The 18,214-nt window shown below is 37.5% G+C and overlaps 1 protein-coding gene across 2 annotated transcripts in view; it reads left to right on the top strand.

Annotated features, from left to right (window-relative positions):
- GTF2F2 (general transcription factor IIF subunit 2) overlaps positions 1 to 18,214 on the top strand; it is a 177,095-nt gene that overhangs the window by 75,712 nt on the left and 83,169 nt on the right. For both annotated transcript variants that reach the window (XM_054586357.1, XM_054586356.1), the window contains one exon: positions 2,643 to 2,724. In XM_054586357.1, the coding sequence (XP_054442332.1) occupies positions 2,643 to 2,724 (82 nt within the window). The remainder of the gene's footprint in view (positions 1 to 2,642; positions 2,725 to 18,214) is intronic.

Genomic DNA, 18,214 nt, shown 5'->3' with positions numbered 1-18,214 from the left:
GGAAGATGAAACATAAATGCATTGCTGATGAGCCAAAGTATTTCCTGACTCTTCTCAAAACCTTGGTGAATTCTGACAGAAATATGACTGAGCCATAGCTATTCCTAACTATAGTCATGTATTTCCAGAGTGTACTAAAGTTGACACCATTAAAGAACAGTCATATGTATTATCAAATAAGATAAGGTCTGTTAACTGAAAGTAGGTTCTAACTTTTGTTTTCTTTTTATGTTTCTCTTCAGTTTTGAATCGGGGTCATGAAAAAATTATTTCTTTTTTATTTGCTCTGGGTTTTCTTTCTTTTTAATAAAGTGTATTTTATTAATTATGCTATTACAGTAGTCCCTTTTTTTCCCACTTTATCCCCCTTGCCCTGTACCCTCATTCCCAGCATTCCCCCATCTTAGTTCATGTCCATGAGTCATACATGTAAGTACTTTGGCTTTTCCATTTCCTATATTACCTCCCCCTGTCTATTTTGTGCCTACCAATTATGCTCCTTAATCCCTGTGCCTTCTTACCCCCATTCTTCCCTCCCTGTGCTGATAACCCTCCATGTGATCTCCATTTCTGTGATGCTGTTCCTGTTGTAGTTATTTGCTTAGTTTGTTTTTGTTTTGTTTTTTAGGTTCAGTTGTTGCTCACTGTGAGTTTGTTGTCATCTTACTGTTCATAATTTTGATCTTCTTTTTCTTAGATAAGAAAATAACATTTAACATTTCATACAGTAAGGGGCTTGGTGATGATGAACCCTTTTAACTTGACCTTATCTGGGAAGCACTTTATCCGTCCTTCCTTTCTAAATGATACCTTTGCTGGGTAGAGTAATCTTGGATGTAGGTCCTTTTTTCTCCATCACTTTGAGTTCTGCTTTCCAGCCCCTTCTTGCCTTTAAGGTTTCTTTTGAGAAATCAGCTGATAGTCTTATGGGAACTCCTTTGTAGATAACTGTCTCCTTTTCTCTTGCTGCGTTTCAGATTCTCTCCTTACCTTTAATCTTGGGTAACTTAATTATGATATATCCCTGTGTGCTCCTCTTTGGGTCCAACTTATTTGGGACGCTGAGCTTCCTGGACTTGTATGTATATTTCCTTCACCACATTGGGGGAGTTTTCTTTTATTTTTTCAAATAGGTTTTCAATTTCTTGGCCTCCCTCTTCTCCTTTTGGCACCCCTGTGATTTAGGTGTTGGACGTTTAAAATTGTCCCAGCGATTCCTGAGCCTCTCCTCATTTTTTTGAATTCTTGTTTCTTAGTTCTATTCTCGTTTAATGTTTATTTCTCCCTTGTGTTTCAAATCATTGATTTGAGCCCCAGTTTCCTTCCCTTCGCTGTTGGTTCCCTGTTTATTTTTCTTTATTTCACCATGTATAGTCTTCACTTCTTCCTTGGTTTTGCATCTGGACTCAATCATTTCTGTGAGTATCCTGATTGCCAGTGTTTTGAACTCTGTATCCAGTAGGTTGGCTATCTCTTCTTTGCCTAGTTCTTTTTCTGGAATTTTGATCTGTTCTTTTACTTGGGCCATATTTCTTTGTCTCAGTATACCAGTCTGGGTTAATGTTTCTTCTTTAACTCTTTGGTTGTCGGACTTCCACACAGTTTGACTTTCTTACAGTTCTGGTGGTTTTTTTGTTTTTCAGTTGGTTTTTTCCTTCTTTTGGTTGTGCGAGGAGGCGAAGCATATCTACCAATGCCTCCATCTTGGCTGGAACTCTGAAAATTATTTCTGATCGTAGGGAGAATTGTCCATCTGTTTGGGCAATTATTCATAGCAGTTAAAGCTCTTGTTTGAATACACCCTAATTAATTATTCTGCAGGAAAGAAAAGTCAAAGCAACTGACAGGCAGAACTGGTACACAGAGTAACCTAGACACTGGACCTGCCTGGTTTCACAATATTTTCTAGGCTGGCTCTTCTAGTCACAGTGTATTCTAGAATTTTATTTGCAGATATAGGTGTGTATACTCGTGCATGTATATATTCAATTTTTTTATTTGATTTTATGCTATTTTAAGCCACCCTCTTTAGAAAGAGCTAAGTGTATAACAATTATTACTGGCAAGGGACTGCAGCAGCCCAGTAAACAGACCTGACAGAAGCTCGGTTTTCTTGCTAGCCAAGAATAAGGTTTTTCTCTATTCTGACCACTGATTATACTATAAACTTAGAAATAGTTCTTTTGAAAAAATAAAATAGAAACTGACTCATAGATACAGAGAACAGACTGACAATTGACAGAGGGAACATGAATCAGGGGACTGGGTGAAAAAAAGTGAAAGGATTAAGAAATACAAACTGGTTGTTACAGAATAGTCACAGAGATGTAAATTACAGCATAAGGAATATAATCAATACTATCATAGTAACGTATGTATGGGGCCAGGTGGGTACTTGAATTATCAGGGGGCCAATCTATAAAGTATGATTGTCTAACCACTATGATCTACATCTGAGACTAATACAGAATAATATTTAATGTAAACTGTAACTGTAAAAAATATTCCTTTTGTTCCTTTGATTTTTATTAATTAAAAAAATTGTGATCATTATTACTGTGGTTAATGTGTAAGCATACAATCTTGAAAATGATAAATGTCAACTCTGAATACATTTGTGAATTTTTTTCTTTCCATTCAAGATAAGCTTTCATTGGAAGGAATAGTGGTACAAAGAGCTGAATGCCGACCTGCTGCAAGTGAAAACTACATGAGGTTAAAAAGGTTGGTGTTTTTTAACTTTAAAATAATTCCTGATATTTCTTTTTGGAGATTGAAATACATATATTAGACTGCCTGTTGACTGCAACTGTGGTTATTGTTGAAAGTGTTTTCTTCAAAGGCTCTTTGGTTTTAAAACCAAGTAAGAACAAACTTCCAGTTATAAAACTTTAAATAAGTCATAGAGATGTAGTGTATAGCAGGGTGACTGTAGTTATAATACTACTTTATTGCATACTTGAATGTTGCTAAGAAAGTAAATCTTAAAAATTCTCTTGAGAAAAAAATTTTTTGTAACTCTGTATGGTGACTAATGTTAATTACATTTAGTGTGGTGATCATTTTGCAGTGTATATGATTATTAAATAAATCATGTCATATACCTAAAAATACAATGTTGTATGTCAATTGTACTTCAATTTTTAAAAAGCCCAAGTAAGAGTTTCTTAGACAAGGGAACTTTTAGAACCTGGGCTGTTTATTTTGGGTATTTTAGTGTAGTGTGTTAAAATAACCTGGAATCAAACTTTTTAAAACTACTTTTTCTAGTTGTCCTAATAAATCTTTGAAATTTTTTTTTTTAGTTCTCACCCAACAATATGTTTATTGATTTTAGAGAGAAAAAAAGAAACATCAGTTGGTTGCCTCCCATATGTACCCCAACCAGGGATCCAACGTATGGTGTATCCGGTGACGCTCCAACCAACTGAGCCACCTGCTAGGGCATCCTTGTAAATCTTGATTCTCTAAAGATGTGTAGTAAAATCTTTGTATTATTTTATTTTCAAAGGTTATAATCTTCCCATAATGAATATCTAAAATACAACACTGGATAAAGCAAGTATATTATTAGAATACTTTCCTTTTCTCTTGCTCTACAGAGAATTTTTTTATAAACAATACTTTGAGATTTTGCTTCAGGGTCTGACCTTCCCTACTTTTGTACAGGGCTAATGTTTTATAATTAATATTTAAAGATGGTGATTGCAGCCCTGGCTGGTGTGGCTCAATGGATTGAGTGCCGGGCTGCAAACACAGAGGTTTCTGGTTCAATTCCCAGTCAGGGCACATGCCTGGGTTGTGGGCCAGGTCCCCAGTTGAGGGCATGCGAGAGGCAGCCGATCTATGTATCTCTCACTCATCCATGTTTCTCTCCCTCTCTTTCTCCCTCCCTTCCCCTCTCTCTAAAAATAAATAAATAAAATCTTTTAAAAATAAAGACGATTTCAAATTCTTCATACTCTGAATTTTACAACTTTCAAAGAGTCAGCAGTTTTTAAACCCTAAAGAAATGTCTTACACTTATTTTATAGTTTATATTGACTGTCTTTTAACCCCACGTATTTCAGAATTATGAATATGTTTGTTTCAGCACTTACTAGGTGAAACAAAACAAAAATCTCTGGCCTCCTGGAGCTTTCGCTTCAGCAGATTGTAGCTACACCGAACTGGTAGCTGAGAGCCCGTTTTAAGTGGTTGCGGCAGCCTCCTTAGATTCCAGTGTTCTCACTTGCAAAAGAGGCTGGTTGACTGCACATCATCTTTTTAATTTTTCTCCTTTTCTCAATTAAATTAAAGTTTGTCTCTTGGGAATGAAACAAAGAGACTGGTTTTCTTGTCCAGTAATTCCTCTCATTTAAATGCCTCCCCAGGGCAAGTAAAAGTATGACAATCAAAGTGGAAGAAAAATTTTTATAGTAGAAAATAGCTTTAGAACTTAGGAAGAAGATATTTCTCTCTTTGTTTTTATCCTATAAAGTTTATCATGTAATACAAGTCTTTTTGAAGATTTGTCTTCAAATAACTACTGAAATAGGAAAATGCAAAATCTGGTCTTGGAACTGCTTGCCAAGATTTTTTTCTCTGATCTTAATTTTCTTTAAAGGTTTGTGAAGATTTTGACCATGAGCAGGCAAGTCACCTGTGCTTATGAAATGGCTGCTTTTTTTCTTAACAAAAAAGAAATTAAAATTGTTTAGCCTTTGGAGTATGCTGAAAGACCAGCCATTATATATTTAAGTTACTTAGTGACTTAAGAAAATGGTGATCCAGGATATAATAATCATCTGAGTTTCATAAAATAGATGATAATCATCTGAGTTTCATGAAACAAATGATACCTAACATAAGTCTTGAAGACTGAGAGTTTTTGACCAAGTGAAAAAAAGACAGGAGTAAGAATACTCTAGTTAAATAAAGAAACATGCCGGCACAGAGACTTGGGGAACACATTAGAAACCTGTGTATAGTTCTGCAAGCTTGGAATGCAATATTTATTTGAGGCAGAACAAAAGCTCCAGCCCATACATCTTTTCTTTGAACTCCAAACTTAAATATCTGAACACCTGGTTCATTTCAGATATGTTAAAAACTGAACTCCCAGTCTTTCTCCCAACACCACCTCCACCAGCTTTCTCATTGAGTTCATGCCATATCTGTCCTCCCATTTCTTCAGTTCAAAAACCTTGAATACATTCCTGATTCCTCTCTCACACCCTGTATCCTGTATGTCAGAAAAATCTGATTAACTGTGCCTTTAAAATATCACACATCTACAGTCTGACCATTTCTCATCACCCACATGATCTGTCATTATTTCTCACCTGGATCACTGCAATAACCTTCTAATAGCAGAGTTCCTGCTTCCACCCTTGCTGTACTGTAATCTGTTGTCAGCACAGTAGCCAGAGCAGTTTTTTAAAAATCTGTCAAGTCATGCCATTTCTCTGCTCACATGTCAGTTGACATGATTGCGGTATTACTCAGAATAAAATTCAAGTCCTTAAAATTGTCAGCAGGGTCCTACCTAATCATCCTACCATTTCCTCCCCTTTTTCCCCATCCTCAACTCCTTCCCTCCCTTTTTCCTCTGCTCCAGCCACATGGATCTCCTAATAGTCCATGAGCACTGTAGACACACTTCTGTATCAGGGCCTTCGTACTAGGCGTGCTTTTCTGCCTGCAACATGCTTTCTCCAGATAACTACATGGCTTACCTCCTTGCCTCTTTCAAGTATCTCTCAGATTATACTTTAATAAGGCCCATCCTAACCATCCTGCTTCCTTCCATACTTGTATTTTCTTCATAACGCATAACACTTAATGTACTATATAATTTATATTTATTGCCGTATTTGCTGTAGTGAAGTTTAAGCTCCCCTGGTTTTTGGTTGGGTTGCGGGGGGAGGGGGGGTGTGCGCGCGCGCACGCACTTATTTCGTTCACTCACTCACACACAAGCTAAGAGGCTGATGTAATAATCCAGATACAAAATGTCTGAATGATCAAACAGGCTGATTCTGTAGTAGAAGAAACATGAGAGACAAGGTTTTGAGGATATTTGGAGAGTCTTTTGAACTTGATGACTTCATCTCAAACTTAACTGGTTGTGAGACAAAAGTACCTTCTCTATGGTCACACAGATGGTGGTAGCTCTTGGGTTGTAGCCTGGGTATGCTTCCTGCGGTGAATCCCCAGATTGGCTCCATACCATTCTGAGTATTGCACAAGACCATTTTTACTGACAAATGGATAGGGACATTCTTTTCGTTCCCCTTTCCATTTTACTTTAAATCCTGGTTGACAATTTACATAAAAATTTTAAAAAGAAATTACTTACACTGCAAAAAAAGTATGAGTGGGTAAATTCTTGCTCCAGATAATTACATCTTTGACCCTGAAGATGCGCGTGCGCGCACACACACAGGAATATCTAAAAATATCTATTTACTGACAGTATAGCGAAGCGGGTGGGAGGGGATAGAAACGTGGTAGCATGCCCTGACTGGTGTGACTCGGTTGGGCATCATCCTGCAAAGCGGAAAGTTGCTGGTTGGATTCCTGGTCAGGGCACATGCCCGAGAAACAGGTCTGTTTCCTGGTAAGGGCACGTACAAAAGGCAACTAACTGATTGATGTCTCTCTCACATTGATATTTCTCTTTCTCCCTCTCTCTCTCTAAAAATAAATAAAATCTTAAAGAAGGAAGAAACTAATGAATGAACACGGTCGCAGATTTCCAGGTATATATGTGGCATCAAAATAGAAGTGTTTGAGAACATAATTGACAGTTCAGTACTTAAGATAACCTATATCTAGATATTTCACACATGTGCTCAAAGTTTTTCAGAGTCTTCCTTCTGACTGCCTACACCTAATGACATTCAAATTTTTTGATAATCAGGCTCTTGTCTCACTTTCTGGCTTAATTTTCAGGTATTCTCCTTTACATAGACACCAGATAACTGTATCACACAAGAAGTTGTTATCCCAGAAGTGCTAGGCACTTTTATGCCTTTTTGATGTGCTACATGCTCTACCTACAGTGCTTTATCTCCCTTCTGCCAAGATTCTTCTGAGCCTTTAAAACCAACCCAGTTTTCACTTACTCGGGGAAACCTTATAGCTTCTACTCCCTACTTCAATTAGGATCTGCCATCCTCCATTTCTACATTTCATGTATTTACTTATTCTTCTTTAATGATTTCTATAAAAATGTATGTTTTCTACCCTTTAACTGTACATAGTTGCATTTTCTACAAGGTTATGAACTTCATAAAAAATAAGGACTGTGAGTTCTATTTTTCTTCCTTTTTTTCTTTGCACTCTTCCTCCCTCTTTTTATATTCTGTACACTTAGCAAAGTGTAAGACAAGTATGAAATACTCAAAAGTATTTTTTGAGTTGAAATGGACTGAAATAAAAAGGAATGCCAAAAGGTATTCCTCTAGGTACGGAAACATAAGAATCAACAGCATTCAGCTTTTTTAATTTTCTTACTCAGAACTGCATTTGAAACCTGGAGCTGATTTTTCAGTTCATTTACACAGGTATATATATATAGCACATGCATGCACACGTGCACACACATTGCTTTGAGAATGGGGAAATGATTATAAAACAAGTATAGAAATATTTTATCAACAATTAAGAAGTTTTTCAAAATATAAAAAGAATAGTCTTCCATTTACAGAGGGCCAGGGGAAAAGTCTTTACCAAAGAAGACCTTTCTTTCCTTAAGTCATAAGTTGTTTTGTTACTCATTGAGTTTTTACTGTATTATATTTTAGCAAATAGCAGCTGAACTATACTCTTAGTAACATAAATCGGTATATTACAAAGTGCGTTTTATGTTTATAAGTAATTCTCTTTAAGAATGATTAGTGTTACTTTAATGGGGCTTTATTTTTTTTTAATTATTTTATTGGTTATACTGTTACAGTTGTCCCAATTTTTTCCCCATACCCCTCCTCCACCAAACACCCCCGACTCCCTCAGGCAATCTCTAAACCATTGTTCATGCCCGTGGGTCATGTATGTATGTTCTAGGACTGCTCCATTTCCTTTGCTCTACATGCCCATGGTTATTCTCTAACTACCTGTTTGTACTTCTTAATCCCCTCACCTCTTCACCCATCCTCCAAACACCCTCCCATGTGGCAACCATCAAAACCTTCTCCATATCCATTATTCTGCCTCTTTTCTTCTTGTTTGTTTAGTTTGTTTTTTAGGTTGAATTGTTTATAGATATGTACTTATTGCCATTTTATTGTTCATAGTGAATAAGTCATATTGTTCATAGGCTTATTTTTCTTAAATAAGTCTAACATTTCATATAATAATTGCTGGGTGATGATGAACTCCTTTAGTTTTTTCTCATCTGGGAATCTCTTTATCTGCCCTTTGATTCTAAATGATACCTTTGCTGAGAAGAACATTCTTGGCTGTAAGTGCCTGTGTTTTATGACTGACTATTTCTTGCCAACCCCTTCCAACCTGCAAGATTTCTTTTGAGAAATCATCTGACAGTCTTAGTGGGAACTCTCCTGTAGGTAACTAACTCCTCTTGCTGCTTTTAAGATTCTCTCTTTATCTTTAATATTTGGCGTTTTAATTATGATGTTTCTTGGCATGGGCCACTTTGCTACCATCTTGTGTGAGTCTTCCTGTACTTCCTAGACTTGGAAATCTATTTCCTTCACCAAATTAAGGAAGTTTTCTTTCATTATTTTTTCAAATAGATTTCCAGTTTCTCCTTTCTCTTCTCCCTCTGGCACCTCTGTGGTGCATATGTTTAAATGTTAAAAGTTGTCCCAGAGGCTGCTTGCACTATCCCCTTTTTTTTTTTAATTCTTTTTTCTTTTTGTTGTTCTGATTGGTTGTTTTTTGCTTCCTTAAGTTCCAAATCATTGATTTGATTCTCAGCTTTATCCACTCAATTGTTGTTTCCCTGTAAATTTTTCTTTATTTCAGTTGGTATATCCTTCATTTCCTTGTTTACTTAATATTTATTTTTAGAGGAGGGTGAGGGAGAAACAGAGAGAGGGAACATTGTTGTACAAGAGAATCTATGGGTTGCCTCTCTCACACCCCAAACTGGAGACCTGGCTGGCAGTCCAGGCATGTGCCCTGACTTGAAATCGAACCAGCAAACTTTCAGTCTGTAGGCTGGTGCTCAGTCCACTGAGCCACACCAGCCAGGGCTAGTATATCCTTCATTTCTGACTAGCTCTTTTTTATGCTGTTGAAGTCCCCACTAAATTCAATTAGCATCCTAATAACCAGTGTTTTGAACTCTGCATCTGATAGATTGTTTATCCACCTTTTGTTTAGTTCTTTATGTGGAGTTTTGATCTATTCTATCGTTTGAGCCATGTTTCTTTGTCTCCCATTTTGGCAGCCTTCCCTGTGTTTGCTTCTATGTATTAGGTAGGGCTGCTTTGATTCCCTGTGTTGGTAGCTTGGCCTGGTAGTTGTAGTGTCCCGTGGCACAGCCTCCCCTATCACCCAAGCTGGGTACTTGATGTATATCTGTAGTGTAGGCTGAGTACACCCTCCTCTTGTAGTTGAGCCTTGATTGCAGTTGGCAGGTCAGTGGGAGGTATTTACCCAGGCCAGTTAGCTGTAAGAACTGGCTGTGACATCTGACTACCAGCCTTCTCCCTCCATGGAGGATCAGCTGTGCAGGGGCAGGGTGGTAGTCCTCCGACGTGGTCTGTAGCTGTCCACTGGGTATGCAGGCTCTCCATTTTCCCTGGTCGTGCAGGCCACGGTCAGTCCTAACCTCTGTTTTGCCTAGGACCACCCTGCCTGAGCTGTAAAACAATCTTGAGATGGCTGTTGCTTATGCTGGACTTGGAGATTATCAGGCAAAACCAAGCTTTAAATCTAGGCTGGCTGCTGCTATTGTGGGCCTGGGGCCACTTAGCAAGAGGTACGGGGGGTGAAGGGCTCACTGAGGCTGGGTATTGCTTGTTTGATAGAGTTTAGGAAGTTGTGAGCATGAGCCAAGATCAGTCATTCGTATGGAAAAGTCACAGTTAACAGTTTGGGTGGGCCTGTAATTTGGGTGGGAAGGAGTCTCAGGGGATCTTCCAAGCAGGTAAACAGTGTTAGCCAGGTTGATGGAGCCTCAGATATGGCACATGCCTGCTGGCCCTGTGTCTCTCTGTGGGGAGGGCTCAGAAAAGGGACAGTGGCCTCTCTTCCTTTCCATCTGGGAAAAACTGCCCCAAGTCTTGCCTTGATGGCAGACACTTCAGTTCTTCTCTGTATGCCAGCAGTACCTTTCAACTGGTGGCCTGGTGCTGGAGCTCAGAGGGAGTGAGTCTGAGAAAGTCCATGTGTGGGTTCTTTAAGGGAAACTGCTTGAGACGCCAGAAGTTTCTTCCACCCACTCAATCCTCACTGGGTCCTGGGGGTCCTGGTCTGGGGCTGGGACTCCTTGCTTCAGAGATAGCCCTCCCAAATTTTTTCCACTAAGCATAAATATGGGACCAGCCTGTTCTGTGTCTCCACCACTCCCACCAGTCTGGATGGATGTGGTTGCCTTAATTTTGTAATTGTCGGACTTCCATTCAACTTGATTTCTGACCATTCTAAGTGATGGTTGTTGTATAATTTAGTTGTAATTTTGATGTGATTGCACAAGGAAGGTGGGCTGTGTATACCTGTGCTGCCATCTTGACCAGAAGTCCCATTGGGATTTTAATTTTAGTAATAAGTTCTTACAGCTCTCTGCTATTAAATATTACCTGATAGATTAGTCAGATGTTACAAGAATTGTAATTCCCATATTAGTCAAATGTAAGATTCTGTTTGTAAGATTCTGTCATTCACTTAGAGTTAGAAATTAGTATTTTAGTAAACCCAAGAAATATGTAACCTCCTAAATCAATGAAATTCAAGTCAAAAAGAAGGAAATCTTCCCCTGCAGTTTTCTTCTATTTGATCCCATCTCATAATGAAAATCCCATTCCATTCCATTTAGCCACCAAGAAAACCTACAAAACAAAAAGGAAAAAAAACTTCCACTGCTTCTATTTCTTTCTGTTTATCTGACATAAGTTTGGATGGATCTGATTTATATTAGGATGAAATTTATTGTGAATTAATAAATGTAAATATATTTAATAACAGCTCTTATCTGATGTACTAATTAACATTTTTTAATTTACATTTTTATTAAGTGGAACTTTAAGCATATTGAGTTTTTTCTTAATAGTCAAATGATTAATTATGTAATCACCCTATTTATAATTTATGTTGTATGTTTTTAAATATAAAGGGACATAAATATTAAACATCCTCATATGTGTTTTCTTGTAGGAAAGTCACAGTAGTAGGAAAGTATATAAATCTTAGTAACATCTGCATGTTTTTGTCACCAACTCATCTAAAAATACTTGTCTCAGAAGTTTTTTTATTCTTTCAGTGGGTTTTCTTCAAAATCCTAAGAAAGGCCCTTCCCTTTGGGAATGAAACATTGTCTGTGGAGGGGAAGAAAAGAGAAAAATAAGGCTCTTCTCTATGCTAAGACATCATACAGTGGGAAGCAAGTTGTGATGCACATTCTTTCCTGGGGAGAGGTTACCATGCTACACCTGCCTAGATTCCAAATGTCCCATATTATACTAAAAGATGTCTTAGAATGTCTTATTGCAAGGGAAGAGGAAAAGGCCCCCTCATTCAATAACAGTATTTGGGTGATGCCATTCAGGTGGGTGAACTAAATTTATGCCCAAAGAAGTTCCTGCAAATAACATTTTGTTTAATAACAATAAAAACACTGAAGCATTTCTTCTCACTACATTTAAACTAGTATTTGAATATGTTTAGTACATGTTATTTTGACTCTTCATGTATAAATTACATAAAGAATAATTATAAGTGATTTTTCTTATATATTAGTTATGTTATAGCTATATCCTTTATATTAAAAAGATACAAGATGAGGACTTCGATCAAGATGGAAGCGTAAGTAAATATGGCTCACCCCCTCACACAACCGTAGCAAAAATTACAACTAAAATACAAAACAACTATTGCACAGAATCATCATAAAATCAAGTTATATGGAAGTCCAACAACCAAAGAATTAAAGAAGTCTCATTCATCCAGACAGGTAGGAGGGGCAGAGACATGCAACAGGCAGTCCCACACCTATGTGTGGTGAATAAAAATTGGGGGGCAGGGGATACATCTAGAACGAGGGATCCCAACCCCACACCAGACTAGCCAGTGTAGGGTTCCAGTGCCTGGAAGATTAGTCCTTCTGGCTCTGAAAACCAATGGGGATCAGGGCAGAGGAATAAAGTGCAGGATTCTCAGGCATCTCCTCTTTAAGGGCTTGAAAGAACTTAGGATTTAAGTAGACTCACTCCTGCTGGGCTCCAGAACCAGGGCAACAGCTGGAGGGGCACCAGTGGCATTCAAGGAGAAACTGAAGTGTCTGGCATCAGGGCAAGTAATGGAAGACAGTGTCCTCCTGGACAAAATACTATAGGTCAGGCAGCAGCTATAGTCCCTTTTCTGACCCTTCCTAACCCAGAACCATAGAACAGAGACACCGTGTCTGAGACTCCATCAACCTGGTTCTCATGGGCTGCCCTGCCCTGGCGATTACCTAAGGCTCTGCCCCATCCAGCTGATGGGTGTGCTTTTTCAACAGTAGGCCCCACTACTAAGACAGGGAGTCAAAGCAGCTCTACCTAACACATAGAAACAAACACAGAGAGGCTGCTAAAACAAGGAGACAAGGAAATATGGTCCAAATAAAAGAACATAACAAAACTCCAGGAAAAGGACTAAACAAATTAAAGTAAGCAGTCTATCAGATGCAGAGTTAAAAATACAGATTATTAGGAAGCTCAAGGAACTCATTGGGTACTTCAGGTGGAAATAAAGTTTACAGTAAGTGAAAGTAAAGAAAAATTTACAGGGAATCAACAGTGGAATGGATGGAGCCAAGAATCAAATCAGTGATTTGGAGCATAAGAAAAAAACATTCAATCATAACAGTAAGAAGAAAAAGAAATTTCAAAAAAATGAAGATAGGCAAGGAGCCTCTGGGACAACTTCATATATACCAACATTTGAATAGAGGTTCTGGAGAACAGAAAGAGCAAGAAATTGAAAACTCATTCAAAAAAATAATGAAAGAAACTTTCCCCAAGCTGGCTAAGGAAATAGACATACAAGTCCAGGAAACACAGAAAGTCCCAACCAAGATGGACCTAAAGAAGACATACCAAGACACAGCATAATTAAAATGCCAAAGGTTAAAGATAAGAGTCTTAAAAGCAGGAAGAGATATGCAGAGAGTTACCTAGAAAGGATTTCCCATAAGACTGTCAGCTGATTTCTCAAAAGAAACTTTGCAGTCGAGAAGGGACTTGCAAGACATACTCACAGTGATGAAAAGCTAGGACCTACAACCTAGATTTCTCTATCTTGCAAAGCTATCATTTACAATGGAAGAACATATAAAATGCTTCCCAGACAAGGTAAAACTAAAGGAGTTTATCATCATCAAACCCTTATTATATTAAATGTTAAAGGGAACTATATAAGAAAAAGATCAAAACCATGAACATTAAAATGACATTAAATTCACAACTGCCAGCAGTTGAATCTAAAAAAAAACTAAGCAAACAAACAGAACACAAATAGAATCATAGTTATGGAGATCATTTGGAGGGTTATCAATTGGGAGGGGAAAGGGGAAGAATGAGGGAAAAGATGCAGGGATTAAGAAGTACAAATTTGTATTTTCAGATGTTAGATAGAAGGATGTTAAGAACAGTATAGGAAATGGAGTAGCTGAAGGACTTATATGCATGAACCATGGGCATGAACGGGGCGAGGGTTGCTGGAGGAATGGGGGTATTGGGTAGAGGGGGACAAAGGGGCAAAATTTGGGGCAACTGTAATAACATAATAAAATATTTTTAAAACATACAAGATGAATTATAAATACTATGATTTTATAATTTATTGTTAAAACTGGATACGTTTAAGAATGAAGGTGAGCACTAATCAGAGAGGCCACCATACTAAGACAACAATATAAATTGACCCAGATAAAGAAGGATGTAAGGTCACCCTAATTACGGATAGCCTGCTAACACTAACATGCTAATCTTTTAAAAGAACTAAAAGTGAGGGTCAAATAATAAAAGTGCTGACAGTTAGGAAATGTATACTAGAAATTCTACACTGAAGTGAACTGCTATGGCTAAACATAAACTGTTATGTGCTTCCCAGTAGTCACAAAGTTGGAAATATGATGGTGCTGTATTAATATTTTCATGTAAATTTTTTATGTATATTTTATTGATTATGCTATTACAGTTGTCCCATTCTTTTTTTCTCCCCTTTATCCCCCACTGCTGGTACTGCCATTGCCTCCACCATGCCCCCGCTCCTTAGTTCATGTCCATCAGTTGTACATAAAAGCTCTTTAGCTTCTCCATTTCCTATACTATTCTTAACCTTCCCCTGCCTGTTTTGTACCTACCAATCATGCTTCTTTTTCCCTGTACCTTTTCCCCTATTCTCCCCCTTCCCCCACCTAGCTGATAACCTACTATGTGATCTCCAATTCTGTGATTCTGTTCCTGTTTTAGTTGTTTGCTTCATTTGTTTTTGTTTTTATAAGTTCAGTGTTGATAGCTGTGAGTTTGTTGTCATTTTACTGTTCATAGTTTTTGATCTTCTTTTTCTTATACAAGTCCCTTTAACATTCCATACAATAAGGCCTTGGTGATGATGAGCCCCTTTAACTTGCTTGACCTTATCTGGAAAGCACTTTATCTGCCCTTCCATTCTAAATGACAGCTTTGCTGGCTAGAGTAATCTTGGATGTAGGTCCTCTTTCTTCATCACTTTGAATACTACTTTCCAGTATTCTTGCCTTCTTGCCTGTAAGGTTTCTTTTGAGAAATCAGCTGATAGTCTTAAGGGAACTCCTTTGTAGATAACTATCTCCTTTTCTCTTGCTGCTTTTAAGATTCTGTCCTTATTTTTCATCTTGGGTACTTAGGTTATGATGTGTCTTTGGGTCCAACTTATTTGGGATTCTCTGCTTCCTGGATTGGTATATCTATTTCTTTCACCAGATTGGGGGAGTTTTCTTTCATTATTTTTTCAAATAAATTTTCAATTTCTTGCTCTTCCTCTTCTCCTTTGGCACCCCTATGATTCAAATGTTGGAATGTTTAAAGTTGTCCCAGAAGTTCTGGAGCCTCTCATCATTTTTTTTTTTTTTTTTTTTTTTTTTTTTTTTAATTCTTGTTTCTTCATTCTGTTCCTGGTGAATGTTTATTTCTTCCTTTTGTTCCAAACTGTTGATTTGAGTCCTGATTTCCTCCCCTTCACTGTTGGTTCCCTGTGTATTTTTCTTTATTTCTCTTCTTATAGCCTTCACGTCGTCTTTTATTTTGCAGCCATATGCAATCATTTCTGTAAGCATCCTGATTATCAGTGTGTTGAACTCTGCACCTGCTAGGTTGACTATCTCCTCTTCGCTGAGTTCTTTCTCTGGAGTTTTGATCTATTCTTTCATTTGGACCATATTTCTTTGTCTTGGTGCACTAGTCTGGATGAATGTTCCTTTTTTAATTCCTTGATTGTCGGACTCCCATATAGTTCGATTTTCTGGCAGTTCTGGTTTTTGTTGTTGTTGTTGTTTTTAAATTGGTTTTTTCATTCTTTTGGTTGTGTGAGGAGGTAAAGTGTACCTACCTATGGCTCTCTCTTGGCCAGAACTCTTAATGTAAATTTTTATATACATTTTTATATCATGTTTGCAAAATGAATAATAAACTAAAAATAGTTTTATAGGAAAACATTTTTCTGTTAATCCTCAATAAGGTTTGCGGTCATAGCAGTAACCTGGAATTTTATAATTTTATGACTAAGGAACTATAGTATTACATTTTGATTTTCTGGTGATCATATTTGAAACAGCTTTTATTGAACAGGGTTTTTGGAAGATATTGAGGTAAAGGGTTAATATCCCAGTATGAGGATGCTTTCATTTGCAAGTATCAGAAAACCCAAAGAAAATGGCTTAAAAATAAATGGAATTCATTGGCTCACATAAATCAAATCCATTGGTGTTGTGGGTTTCAACCATGGCTTTATCTAGAACTTCTCAACACCATCAGTGCTGTAACTCTGCTTCTAGTTTTCTTAGGTCTGTCTTTCTCGAGCTTGGCTATCTTCATTCTGGTTTATCTTCTGGTAGCAAGATTGCTGCATGCAGCTCTCAGGATTATCTGCCTCTTTATTCGTATGGGACACCAGGAGTTAAGTGACCTTGTCTCTAGCCCCTAAACAAAACGCTTTACTTCCTTCAGTGGACTAAAATGGGTTCTGAGTCTATCCCTGAACCAGTAAATGTGTCAGTGGAGGGGGGATGCATGGACTGGTTGTGGGCCAACTGTAGAAATGTACAGGAGGTAGGGTCAATTCCATCCAAAGCATGAGACTGCCCCTCAATTGGGAAGGGGCAGAGTGGATACTAGGGAGGCAATTGTAAGATCTTCAACAAAACTTTTTACCAGAAAGCATCTTAGGAATAGGAAACACTCATCAGAGACATTCACACCCTTGATTGCTTTCCTGTAAAGAGGGTCAGGACTTTTACTAGAAAGCAGATCTGGACTTATGAAGATGCCTTGATAATAGATTGAGGAAGTTAAGAGGTGGGCCTCTGGAGTCAGACTGCCTAAGTTCAAAGACTGGCTTCCCCGTTTATTGGTTATGTGATCTTAAGCAAAGTACATGATTCTCTGTGCCTTCATTTATCTCATTGTTATGATAAAGATTAAATAAAATATACAATACATGAGCTATCTGACACAGAGTAGATACTCAATAAATAAATATGCTAATGATAATTACCTGAGTAAGAATTCCTGTCCTAAAACTGTCCTGGAGATATTCCCTGCTCCATCCAGTTCTCACAATAGAAGAGACATGTATACAAGGATTCTTTTTGAATCCCTGCCCTGAGTTAGATAATAAAGTTTAAATTAGAACTAGAACAGAAAGGTAAGTAGAGCTGAGAGAAAGAATCTGAAGATTTTGTTATAGAGTCCACGATAATAATCCTCTCTTCGAAAAAGAAATCCTGAAGTAGTAGTTTAGACCATGTAGATATTATCCAAGTTCAAACCTGGGAAACTGAGTTAATCCTCTCTTTACAGTCTTTCCATCTACCCTGTCCTGTGTCCTCAAGGACTCCTTGATGTGGTTGCCATCAATTACATATATGTATATATATTTTTTTAAGCCATGACTTTTTAATTTATAAATCTTACTGAATGTTCAGAGCCTTTCTGGAAAGTGTAAAGGATAATCTGAAATTTTCAGAAGTTGTCCTTGTAAACAGTTTTATCATCTTCTCTTTGTAGTGAAACTTTGATGACTCTCCTGAGGTATCCAGATGTGTGATCTTTAATTGTGGGGTCTGCATCTTTTTCTAATTTAGATTTATTGGGGTGACAATAGTTAATAAAATTATGTACAATGGAATAAGATTCAACCATAAAATATGAAATGCTGTTATTTATGACAACATGGGTGGATCTTTAGAATGTCATGCTGTGTGATGTGTCTTTTGTAATAAAAGGTTTTGTAAAGGCCTGAGGACAGGAAGTTCTTCTGAGAAGCTAACCCTGCTTCTCTGACTTAAGTGTGCCCTTGTTTTCATATCCTTTTCCTTTGAACTGTTCCTTTTTACATGAAGGATTATGTGAAAAAAGCTGGATGTTTTCATTAAAATACAATAAAATTTTATAAATAGACAGCTACAGTAAAAGTGCAAAAATACCAGTGAAATAAAACTACCATAAAGAGCAAGGCAAGATGTTTAACCAGTGTTTTATAAAAGCCAAGCAGGTCCTCATAAGGAATTCAGGAACACTTCTTAGGGAGGTTGGCCAATAAAGATTGCCCTCTTTCCTCTAAAGAGCATGGCAGCTGCCCATGAAGATTTACTATTCTGATGAAATAATGAATTCCAAATCATTGTAAGAGGCTATTGAGCATATATATAAAGGAGTAAAACAGTGGCATAATTAAACAATGAAGGTTTTAAATAATTGCCTTCTTTCAAGTTCTCTGATAGTTTTACTTTAAGGTAGGAGGAAGAAAGGAATTTTTTGGTATCGGGTTACTGTCTCTCCCTAAACTTCTTATCCTTGGA

The sequence above is a fragment of the Pteronotus mesoamericanus genome, unplaced genomic scaffold (assembly GCF_021234165.1).
Source record: "Pteronotus mesoamericanus isolate MK-2021 breed Mesoamerican mustached bat unplaced genomic scaffold, CSHL_Meso_final contig_94, whole genome shotgun sequence".
NCBI classification, from domain to species: domain Eukaryota; kingdom Metazoa; phylum Chordata; class Mammalia; order Chiroptera; family Mormoopidae; genus Pteronotus; species Pteronotus mesoamericanus.
This window is presented reverse-complemented; position numbering and strand designations above follow the sequence as displayed.